This window comes from Gossypium arboreum, chromosome 12 (assembly GCF_025698485.1).
Source record: "Gossypium arboreum isolate Shixiya-1 chromosome 12, ASM2569848v2, whole genome shotgun sequence".
NCBI lineage: Eukaryota > Viridiplantae > Streptophyta > Magnoliopsida > Malvales > Malvaceae > Gossypium > Gossypium arboreum.
In genome coordinates, this window is record NC_069081.1 from 94,205,662 (window position 1) to 94,217,792 (window position 12,131).

At 31.8% G+C, this 12,131-nt stretch overlaps 1 protein-coding gene and 1 long non-coding RNA gene across 2 annotated transcripts; both read right to left on the reverse strand.

The window, feature by feature from the left end:
* On the reverse strand, positions 1 to 2,826 carry LOC108477460 (uncharacterized). The gene is made up of 2 exons (XR_001870257.2): positions 2,309 to 2,826; positions 1 to 735 (listed from the first exon to the last, which is right to left on the reverse strand). It is a non-coding gene; the product is annotated as an uncharacterized LOC108477460 (long non-coding RNA).
* Positions 2,827 to 7,250: 4,424 nt separating this feature from the next.
* LOC108478514 (stachyose synthase) lies at positions 7,251 to 10,711 on the reverse strand. The gene is made up of 4 exons (XM_017780971.2): positions 8,754 to 10,711; positions 8,487 to 8,664; positions 8,029 to 8,396; positions 7,251 to 7,943 (listed from the first exon to the last, which is right to left on the reverse strand). Exons 1-4 carry the CDS (start codon positions 10,233 to 10,235, stop codon positions 7,371 to 7,373), a joined length of 2,601 nt encoding a protein of 866 aa, XP_017636460.1. The 5' UTR covers positions 10,236 to 10,711; the 3' UTR covers positions 7,251 to 7,370.
* Positions 10,712 to 12,131: the final 1,420 nt, after the last annotated feature.

Sequence of the window (12,131 nt, forward strand, 5' to 3'; positions counted from 1 at the left end):
TTTGATGTCTATTTTAATATGGGTATTGGAATTTAACAATCCTCCGACCAACCACATGGAAAAACATTAAAAAGCTTAACATATGTTTTGGATACATACTTATGCCCACACTCGCATTGTGTTCATGTAACATAGCTCAAGTTACTAGTATGGCATAACTACCATGTTCTAATTTTGCTTTAGGTTATACTGCCTGTATTGATTCTGACAAAAGTAAGAACTTGAAATTTTTACCCATATAACAACGAGACTTTAATACCGATAAGTAAAACAAACTTCATGAATAAGGGGAAGAGATAACCTGGGAGGCTTAGCCATGAGATTATGATGTCTAAGAGGTGAGAGCACCTCACACCCTAGGTCATAGAACCTGTTCATGCGGCAACCATGGATTCAAAATAGCCATGGTACCCCTGTTTCATATGTCAATGTTCAGGATCATCAATAGAGAATCATGTTGTGTTCAATGTTAGCAACAAATTCACCCATAATTCGACATATTTATTACAACACAGAATATCCTCTACTGAAAGTACATTGTAGAAACCGGGTAGCAAACGTCAGCTATGATTATGGATTCTTGCTAGATGTTCATAAGTAAGCAACTTAAAATGTGTAACTGTGTATACTAATGGTCAGGGACGAAAATTTCTGATGTTGTTTGCAGCAGCACCATTAATTTCTTGCCTTTCAGTTACTAACACATTTATAATTGCACCAATTTTGGGCAAGAATCTGCAATTAATGAGTCATTGACATAGCAAACATCAGTTATTTTTATGGAATTCATATGTAAGCAATATATAGTAATTGTGTCTACTTAGGTCAGGGAAGAAAATTTCTGATGTTGTTTGCAGTTGCACCATTAATTTCTTGCCCTTAGTTACTAACAAGTTCATAATTGCACCAAATTCGGACAGGATTCTCTAATTAATGAGTCATTGACAGAGCTTTCACTAACTTTGCATTTATAACCATAGGTGTTGCATCATGTATAATAGAAAAAGAACCACTAATGCACTTAAAGGGTGAAAATCGCCAAGAATAGAAGAAACAGAGTTGTTAGTATACAATATTTGGTTATTTCCTATGAGAAGAAAATACAAATATAAGCATATAACAGCAATAAATTAAGCCTCTTCCTTTATATGTAGGATTCAAAATGCTATATATACCAAAAAATATTGAAGTATGTGCCTCTTCAAGAAATTTTCTATCAAAAGGTATCCTCGAGCACAATGATAATAAGGCAAAGGAAAAGAGGGTAAACAGACCAAATTCAATCAGGTTGTATACTCTGATTACGTTAAATTTTGAGCTATATGACAATCAACTCAAAATAAAAGGCTTCTAACACCAGGACTAAGAAATTAGAAGAGACACAAGATGCAATTCAAAAGAGTTTTAAAAACTTTGATATTATCAAAGATCCACCAAAGGATACTACTTCAACGATATACAGAACATTGTAGTTAGTATCCTTGGAGTACGGTCTACAAGTCCCCGGAATTTGGGTTTTTGAGACAAGAATCGACTTGATGAAACAGTAATAGTGGGTCCTGATGAGACCATAAAGTCTTTTCTACTTCAATGCATACTTTCCAAGGCTTTATCCAGATCTTCCTCCTAGAGTTTGTTTAATGTTTATTATCCTCAAAACAACAGGAAGATGAGCCATGACATTAACTTTAGCGGAAAAGATTTGCCTTGTTATCTTAAACACTCGGACCGGAGAAGCAAAAGTTGAGATTAGTATCCATCTCGATAATTCATTCTGCAAGTACTAGTTATATTCAAGGTGCTACAAGCAACAAATTTTACATCCTAAACCACTTGACCATGATTCAGAAAACCCTGAAAATTTCAGGATAGGGTATTCCCAAATAAAGGTCAACAAGAATTTTGAGGAATTTACTTAGCTAAGATGAATGAAAGCAATTAAAATAAGCAATTGTTCCTTTGTCTTTGTCCTAGCTTTCAAAGAAAAGGGAGTTTCATGCATAGATCTAATTGATGAAGCAATATTAAAAAAGGATGAAGATAGAATATCAAAGTTTTTTCAACAAGCACATGTATCAAATTTGCAATTAAAAGTGTGATTTTCTGCTGTATAATACTACTATTAATAGAAAAAGAATCCTGATCAGTAATACCTTTTTCAATCACCACTTACTTTACCCTTTCCTTTCCAATAATAGTAAGCTTTAAAGTTCTTTTTCCTAATATAACAAATCAAAATTCTGGAAAAATTCCTCAAAACATAGTCAAATATTTCATCAAATAAAATTAATCTAAAATTCGACATTACCTTCAAATTTAGAGGATCGATCTCTCCTTAACTCACAATCAGGCTTGATAATAAAAGCTATTGTCTCTTCTTTTTTCTTTTTTTCCTTTTTCTTCTCCAAAATTATAGATTAAAATTGCCAATCCCTTTGGGACAAGAAAGAAAAAAGGACAGCGACACGAAGAAACGATGGGGAAATTAGTGAAAAGACAGATTACGAGTTTCTGCGTGAATCTAATATGAAACAAATCCACATTTTTTGTGTGTGGATTACAGTTTTATTAGATTCACGCACAAAACCCGAAACATGGCTCTTCTTTTTTCAATTTTTTTAAAATTGTTTCAATAATTCCTTTATTCATCCAAATATGAGATGAACAGGGAGAGACTGAAAGAGGTTTCAATTTTGATTGTACAGTGGAAATTTGAAATGGATTTGGGAAAGATTTGGAATTGATGAACCCTAATGTAAGTGGCTCAGGTGTAACGGCAATACATGACAACCAGATGGATCATCGAATCTTTTAATTTACAAACATGTGCGTTTTGCCTTTATTGGAGACAGGTGGTGCAATGAACTAGGAACAACTGTACTTGGGACGGTGGTGCAAATTACTAGGCAAATAGATTTGGTATAAATTTTTTATATATATAATAAAATTAATGGTAAAATTTAATTAAAAATAAATAATAATTAAATTAACTTAAAATATAAATATGAGGTAAAAAATAATTCATAGGATTTTAGTTAGTTGAGAAAATATAGCATTTTTTTATTATATTTTCATGGCATAATTTTTTATTTGGTCCTTTAACTTTACCAAAATAGTTATTTTAGCCTTTTATTTATTTTTTGTCTCTTTCAGCCCTTCAATTTGTATTATTGGTCAAATCACCTCAAAATAGATAAAAAAGTTAACGTTTGTTAACTTTGTTGGCGTGGTATCTGCATGGTAGTCCACGTATATGTCATGTCAATAATTAATTAATTTTTAAAAATTTAAAAATATCAAAACTTTTTTATAATTTTATGCTTTTTTAAATAATTTTTAAAAATAGTTTTTATACTTTTTGAAATTTTAAATTTTAAAATTAATTAATTTTAATGTAGCATCCACGTATATGCCACGTCAACAAAGTTAACAAATATTAAATTTTCATCATTTTAGACGATTTGATAAACAACACAAGTTTAAGAACTGAAAAATGACAAAAAATCGAGAACTAAAATAGATTTTTTTTTCAAAATTGGAGAATTAAATTAATAACTATACCTATTTTCATAATTAACTTTCCATGGTTTTTCTTTATTGTTAAATTTCATACTTTAGCCGAGCAAAAGAACACCTTTTCCATTTTATTTGTAATTCATGGCAATTTAGTAACGCTACTTGTTTACTTATTAGAAGATTTTTCTAAATAAATAAAAAAATTATCATCTCTTTGTTAAAAATATTAAATTAACAAAATTGTAAATATTAAGGACTAAATCTATCATTATATGTTTGGAATTTAGCCCCTTAGCTTTGTGAGAGTCTGATTTGACAACCCATTCTTAGTAACCTTATTATTTTGGGGCTACCTAATCTCACCGAGCTAGGCCCATAGGCCTGTTATAGATATAGATAAGTCCAATGTGCTCCACTTGGGCCAGTAATTGTTATATACAAGCTTTGGGCTCCCTTAATCAAATCATATGTCTTAGACCATTTTTTAATCATATTTTGATTAAATTAGAGTCCAGCTGAATTAGACCTCTAAATAAGGATGGAGCTTTTTCAATACTGTTTTCTTCATCCATAAGATTGAAACTCGATTTTACATAAGAAGCATCTAACTTCTCATGGTAGGTATAAGAAAAATTTATTTATTTTATGATATCGAAAAATACATAAAGTTGATTTTAAACAAAAGGTTAAAATATGTCATAAGTTTATGTATATTTGTAAATTTGAGATTTAGTTCTTGTACTTTTTAGATTTCAAAATTTAGTTCCAACTATTAACATTGTTAAAAATTATTTTATTAAATTCAGGTCATTACAATATTTTTTCTAAATTACATTGTGATAAACCCGAAATTTGAAATATGAAAGGTAAATAAATTAAATTCGAAAATAAAAGTACAAGAACTAGATTCTAAATCTATGAAAATACAGGAACAATATGGTATATTTTAACCTAAAAAGAAATGCAAATTTACATTTTATTAATTACTTATTGTTATTTTTAAAATTTTAATCAATATTTTTAATTTAAAATACATCAAACCCAAAAATATGGTCTTGAGACTAATGAGGAATGGATCCATTCATGCATGCATTTGAAGAATAACATCAAATAATATATAAAAATCCTAAAAGTCAAATTGTGGGAAGAAATAATATTATTGAAAGCCTTGAATAACGGTTAGTTATGGTTGTTAGTTAAAGTGCAGTTGGTCATCTAACATCACACTTTCACTTTCATGAGTCTTGGGACTATACTTTTGGCAATTGGACCGACCTTAAAGAAGTGGATAATCTTTTGAAATAACATATGCCCAAACGCGTTTTCATTAACATATGACTCCTGGTCTTCCATCAAGGATATCATATTTTTCTAGGTCTCCAGTGTCCCATACTTTTATAGGTTACATCTCTGTTTAATATTGATTCGAGTTAGGTTGAATCTTTATATAAGAATAAAAGAAGTGGTATAATGTAGTATTAAATCTAAATAGATTTGATTAAAAATTTTAAAAAATTTAATTAAAAATAAATTGTAATTTTTAAAGTTATTTAAACAAAATTTTATTATTACATACCTTAATTATTTTATAATTTTAAAAAATTAAATTAAATTTTATCATCTTTAGAGAGCAACACGTATTTTTACTATTAGGCTAATTTACAAAATAAACTTTTTTTTTTTATCACTTAACAGTGGCAAAAAGCATTACCTGCCTTTAGACTTGTCCCTGATCTTAGCACCAAACCAAAACTTTAACAAGCTGATATTGTATTTAAGTTCATTTGTGAATGTGTCATTCTATTAGAATTAATTAAATTATTTTTATTATTAAATAAATTAATTTAGTTTATATATTATTAAAAAATTAAATAAGATTAAATTGAAAAAGTTAACAGTTATTGTTTAAAAATATTATTTATTATTTAATAAAATTATTATTTAAAAAATGGTTCTATAAATAAAATCATTTATTTGGAGACACCTCTATATAATAAATGTTAATTCTATTACAATTTAAACTTAATTTTATTTAATAATATAAAGATTAAATTAATCCATTTAATAATAAATAAATTAATTTGATCCAATTTTTATAACATAAGAATTAGACCTTCGGGCCACCTGACTCAGCTCGGCCCAAAAGCCTGTCTAAAAAATGGGAGGGTTTGTGCAATATATAGGCTCAAAAAATAAACTTAAGCAAAAAATAAAGTCCGTTTAAAAAATGAGTTAAGCCTTTAATAAGTCATTTTTTGCTTAAGCCCGGCTTGAATTCACAAAAGGATAAAAAAATTTACTATTTTTTGTTGTTTTAATCCTATTTTCTTCTTATTTTCTCTATTTTGCTATAATTTTACTATTATGTTCTTACTATTTTGTTGTTATTGTTTGGATATTATATAACACTTGTTTTATTGTTAATTTTGTTATTATTTTATAGGCATTTGCTTGTTAAGTTGTATCTATCTTAATGTTATTTAAATATACATATTTTTTAAAGTTTAGAAATATTTATTTTAATATTTTTAATATTTTGATGTATTATATATATTTAAAAATTATATAAAAATAATATAAAAAATTAATACGGACGAGTCGAGCCCAAATTTTAACATTTTTATCCGGATCAGACTTGAATAAAAATTTAAACTTATTTTTCAGACCGAACCTAAACTTAACAAATGGAATTAAATTTTTTATTCCGGCCTTGGACACCTGTAAGGACCTCTCAATGATATATATCACTTTATTTGAAATGGTATTAGATAATATCAGAACCATGACCATTCAAATCTGCTGTTTCGTTTTCAAGGGGATTGAAGCGTTAGAAGCCGACAGGTATTGCCCAGATTTGTGTTTGGATTATTTAACCGCTGGCTTTGGGGGGGCTAACATTAATGAACACTTGTTGATTAAATGCGAAACTTCAGTATCTTGTTCTTCCCTCACCAAGCTGTTGTTTAATAGTTGTTCATTAGTTGTTTAGTAGTTATCTTACCCACTGGTTTTTTTGTTTGAATGACATGTTTGAAAACGACTACTAAAGCAATGGGGCACAGTCACTTACTCTCAAATGCTTCTTTTCTGGCAATTTTGGTGTGTTTCTTACACAACTTTCTGTTTTATCTTTTATTATGAAACGGAAATTAAAGTTCAACACTTGGCATAAAATTTAGAGTTGATTTAAATTTTTATTTAAATATTATTGAATGATTAAATTAAAAATTGATGAATTAATTAGTTTAATCATCAATTTAGATAGATGAAAACAAGAATCAAAATTTATCTCTACACAGAGATAATAAGGAGGCCATACTCTTCCAAATTTTTAAGATTTAGAACTGAGATACTTAATAAAAGAAAAAAATTAAATAATTTAAATTTTTATCTAAATAATATAAATAAAATAATTATTAAGGAAAATTGTGGAACACCCCTATCAGTCATATCTCTCCTTGCTGCAAATTTGTTGAATGAAAAGACATGACTCAATTGGCATGTCTTTCTAATATATAATTAATTAAGTCTTGTTAATCACAATAAGTTTATATTAAGAACCATTAATGTAATTGTTCCAAAAAGATGACCAATGTCCCATACATCATTTCATTCAAGTTGCTGTTCTAGCCATCAATTTGCCCTATGTTTCAGGCCATTAACATCTCCACATTGCAAAATATCTTATCCTTTTGGACCCAAATAACATGACACAGTAGTTACTGTCTAAAAACTTATTTGAAACATGAACTTAGATTGTTTCATTATTTTTGAATTTTAAGAAAGGGATGAATAATTACATCCTTAATTAGTATCAAACCTTTAATAATCCAAAACTACTAGATAAAAGTAATTTAAAAGACAAAGACCACATCAGAAATTCCATTGGCTTCCTCGGTCCAAGGGAGATCGAGCTTTAATTTGCCATCGGCAGACCACTCGGGAGCCACCTCGGTACCGTTCAAGTAACAGGTCTTTGGAGCAACATTAGAATAGGCTAGGAAGTTCCCACTACCTTTGATTTTGAGCCTTGCAGCTGCTGCTCCGGTCTCGTTGTAGTCCAATTCTTGTATTGTCCCTCCGGAATTGAACATGCCGGTTACACCGATAGGGGCAAATTTGGCAATAGGACCAAGGTTTTTCACTGGCACGAAGCTGAAAATCTCGAATGAAGATGATTGGATGGTGACCTGGATCGGATTGGATTTCGGTGTCAACGGGAGTAGGCTTTCAGCTTGGTCTAGGTAGACAACATACTCTTCAGCCTCACCCATTGCAGCAGCTTCCATGCATTGGTCCCATTCGATATCGGTGATGTGCACTGAACCGGTGACAGGCTTGTAGCACTGTGGATAGCCGATGATCCTCCGAACCTTACCGTCCCAACCGGCACCTTGGCAGTTGAAAGCTCCAATAACACCTCCATACTGCACAAAGTCGTAAATTTAAGATCATATATGAAAAGTAACTTCATGTACAAGTAAAAAAAAAAAATGGTAACAATGGAGGTACCTTATTGAAATTCCATAGCTTGAGAAGGGACTTATTATCGAATAAAGGGTTTACAAAAAGACAATCTCGGGTCGGAAGGGCAAAGCGCTGGCACTTCGGGATGGTGCCATCAGGGTAAACCAGCTTCTTAATAAGGTCAAAATTATGGCAGCCAAGGGAGTCGCTCAGATAAACTGGTCCACCGCATATTGCCCTGGATCCAGCATGATATTTGGCACAAACATGGTCGGATTGGAACATGTCCCAATCAGGTTGTATGATCTGACCCATCCACAAGCTATTATAAGCACAGTGGATCATGTGAACACCTTGCAACCAGAAAACTCCATTCGGATCCCCATTCGGGTCTTGAAACCAGAAATCATCACCTGTAGTGAAATATAGATGAGACCAAAACTTGTTTTTGGTACACTTAATGTAAATTGGTGGGAATTAAAAGACGTGTTTGAGTTTCGTACCAACTCTGCCCATGGATATCTGTTTTGTCCCAAGGAAGAAAAAATCATTGCATTGTTGCATGCTGGAGATGATTCCAGTCCCTTTGAAGTTCTTTGACAATGAACTCGATAAACCATTGTAGTAAGCCTTGGCAAGGTTAACCCTGCCTCCGTATTCTTCGGATACATATTCGAGAGTCTGCATTAAGAACATAATCATATAGAATCTTTACAATGCTTCATCAAACATATAATATAGTACTAATTCGAGTTTATAAAGTTACTTACGTGAATGACATCGACTTTTACTCCAGTAACACCGGATTCAGAAAGATGAGAATGCATGGAATCAAAGAAATCATCAGCTTGACTTGGATGAACCAGTCCAATCCCACCTTCAACAATTTTATCCACGGCCAAATCCGGCATGGTCCCCTCAAGTCCTGGAGAGACATTACAAGGAACCACTTTACAATCGAGGTGAGTTGCTCCTGGTCTAACACCACCCCAAGCACCACAAAGAGCATGCCACACCCAAATGTCGTCTAAACCTTTGAACTCGGTTCTCAAATCCCTTGTAAATGCCTTCAAGCCGAAGTCATCACCCTTGCAGTCAAAGCTTTCACAGTTTCCATTTGGGAGCCCACTTCCTTCTCCTTCAAACATATCATCCAATTCTTGTTTCAGCTTCTTGATCTTGGTTTCAAACTCGGAAACATCAGTAGCACCGGATTGAAGTGCCTTGTCACGAGCCTTGACCGCATGTTCGATTTCAATGGCCTTAGTGATCAGCATCCTAGGCTTTTGTGGATTGAATGACAAGGCATTAGAACCCAAGAAGGAACCACCCTTGTATTTTCTAAACTTGTCACACTCTTCAAACCTATGAAGCCTAGCAGTCATTTGTTCCCCACCAAGGACAAGGTTTTTAGCATCCTCATTAGGGTCATCACCATCATTATTAATGCTTTGCCACCCATCATCAATGATGACAAACCTCAGCGACACCCCTGCATCGGCAAACTCTTTAACACCCTGCCATACACCAGCCGGTTCAACGGTTAAGTAAAAAGCATCCCAAGTGCACCAACCAAATTTGTCAACCATACTAGGAAGGCTCTTCTCTTCCAAGAGCTTAAAGGTATTAAGATGAACCCTAATGGCACTAAATGCTTCTTTCATCAAGTTGAAAGGGTTTTCAGACACATGAACATAAGCTATTGAACTAAAACAACATGACTTAACATGACTAGACCCACTCTCAGCAAAGATCATGACATGTCCATCATTACCAGGTCTAAGAGCAGACCTGAAACCACCTTCAATGATGGGTATAATTATTACATAGGACTTAATTTCAGGCACATCTAAAACTACCCATTGAGTTTCCATTTGCAAATCAGACCCTGAAGTTCCAACCCATTGTGTAGACCACCAGGTTTTGAACCTAAAGATACTCAAAAAGTTCCTATCAGCAAACCTACCCAATGAGTTCAGCACACTATCAGATGGCTCATCAGTATTGAACCCTAAGAACCCACCTTTGTGAGACAAAGCCTTGACTCGTTGAACCAAAGGAAACGGTGCATCAGACTCTGTTTCATTACAAACCAACGAAAATGGTCTGAAACTAACATTGCTAGGAACATCATGTAATAAAGGACAACCTTTGACACTGAACTTTCCCTTACATAAATCAAAACACTGATCCAAACTACTAGAACGAAGACGATTCAGAATAGAATTAACAGGGTTGTTTGGAGGTGCCATAACAAAAGCCAAAAAACTCTCAAATCCTAAACAGATTTATACACACAAAGATTGAATTTTTGGTTGTCAATGTGGGGATAACAAGAGACAAGATTTATACACACAAAGGGACCACTTTTTTTGGGGACTCTAAATCCTAAACAGATTTTAAGTTAATGCAGCGAGTGATTTACGAAGAAATGTGGGAAATAAATTTGGTAAACTTTAAAAAAAAATGGAAAAAAAGGTTACAAGGAAAGAACAGTTATGGTAGTTGATGAACTTAAAAGAAAGAACACTGATTTTTTGCTTGCACACGAAGAAGATTTGGTGATTGGCTTTGTTTCAAGCTATGGATGTATATATAGAGAAGTTAAAGGACGTGGGTGTATAGTAAAAGCTGAATTTAAAATAGAATCAAAGTTTATCTAGATAAAAAGAAGATCATGTTGGGCGGTTGATTGTTAGTTTCCTGTTAATTTTGTCTTGTCTTGTTTTTAGTTAAAATCTTCGTACGCATAGAAACCTAATTTGATTTTTTGGTGTATGCATGCATGTATGGATGTTATGTTATGTTATGTTAATGTATGGTGAAAGAGAACTAGAAACTTCTTTAAACACTTAATATTGAACTTTGTGAATTTATTTTTATTTAGTTGTAGGGGCCAGTACTTATGCAGAAAGTAAAAAATGGTCGGTCAGAAATTTTATTTATTTTATTGGGAGATACCATTGGCCATAAGCCATTGACATGGGAAATGATGACATGAGGAAAGATCTCAAAGGTTTAATTTCGATTTGAGTCCCCCTACTATGATAAAACTCGAGATTTAATCTTACTCTAATTTAACATAACTTAATATCTCTATTTTTATAATATTACTAGTAGATCCAACTAATAATGTACAACTAGTAATAAATTTACATGTTGATCAAGTACTTAATGTGATAAAAAAATCCCCATCTCTATGAAAATTAATCTTTTTGGAGGTTCATATTTATTCCACCTAATAATATCATCATCAAGACTTAAAAATTGATTTCTCTCTATGTGAGTGTAATATGCCTTTTCACTGCATTCAACTTTTATTAGTCTCATCATCACTTTAAATGCAATAACTAATGGTGTTATTAATTCCAACCTCAAAACCAAATTTAAAAAGAAGGATTGAATTCTAAATCGTAATGTAGTACATGGACTAAAACCAGAATTAGTTGAATCCCAAATAGGTCTTTCTGGACGGATTTGTGGAGAGCAAGGTATTATCCAACCTTAGTGTTGGGTAAAGGGTAAAGCTACTAATGAAATTATTTCTATAAAAAAAATTATACTATTAATGGTTAACAAAGTGAACAAACACTAAAAAATTATTGTTTTTTTAATAGAAACATTCAATTTTTAGACCAATTTAATAAAGGAAATAATTAGATATGGTGGCCAACTGATCTCTCCAGAAGACTGCAGAGATTTCTGGCCGATTAAGTGCGTATTGAAATTAATTTTCCAATTTAATGTTTAATTAATTATATGTATTAAAATATTAAAATAATATTTTATTACTATTTTTAGCTTGCTAATTAAGCATTTAAAGGTATACCATAAATAGTGTAAAAACGAATGTCCTTTTCATGGTCAAAATGGTCAATTCAAAGTGAATCTCCGGACCCAAAGTGACCCATGCTCGACTATCAATCAAATCTTTTCTCAAAGTCAAAATTGAGGGTGAGTTGTGATAGGTGTTTGGGTGTAGAACGTTTAATTTATTTTTTTTCACCCTATAATATTTAATTTTATTGTTATATTTTTATATTAACCACAACTGAATATACTGTGTCTATTCACACCCATCAATAATTACAAAAAATTATAATACCTTCAAATTTTGGTAGTTTTGTTATATTTCATTATTTTAAAAT

Coding starts and splice junctions, on each gene's coding strand:
- LOC108478514 (XM_017780971.2), bottom strand. CDS start 10,235: ATGGCACCTCCAAACAACCCTGTTAATTCTATTCTGAATCGTCTTCGT. Junction 8,665..8,753: donor TAAAAGTCGATGTCATTCAC/GTAAGTAACTTT, acceptor TTCTTAATGCAG/ACTCTCGAATATGTATCCGA. Junction 8,397..8,486: donor GATATCCATGGGCAGAGTTG/GTACGAAACTCA, acceptor ATTTCACTACAG/GTGATGATTTCTGGTTTCAA.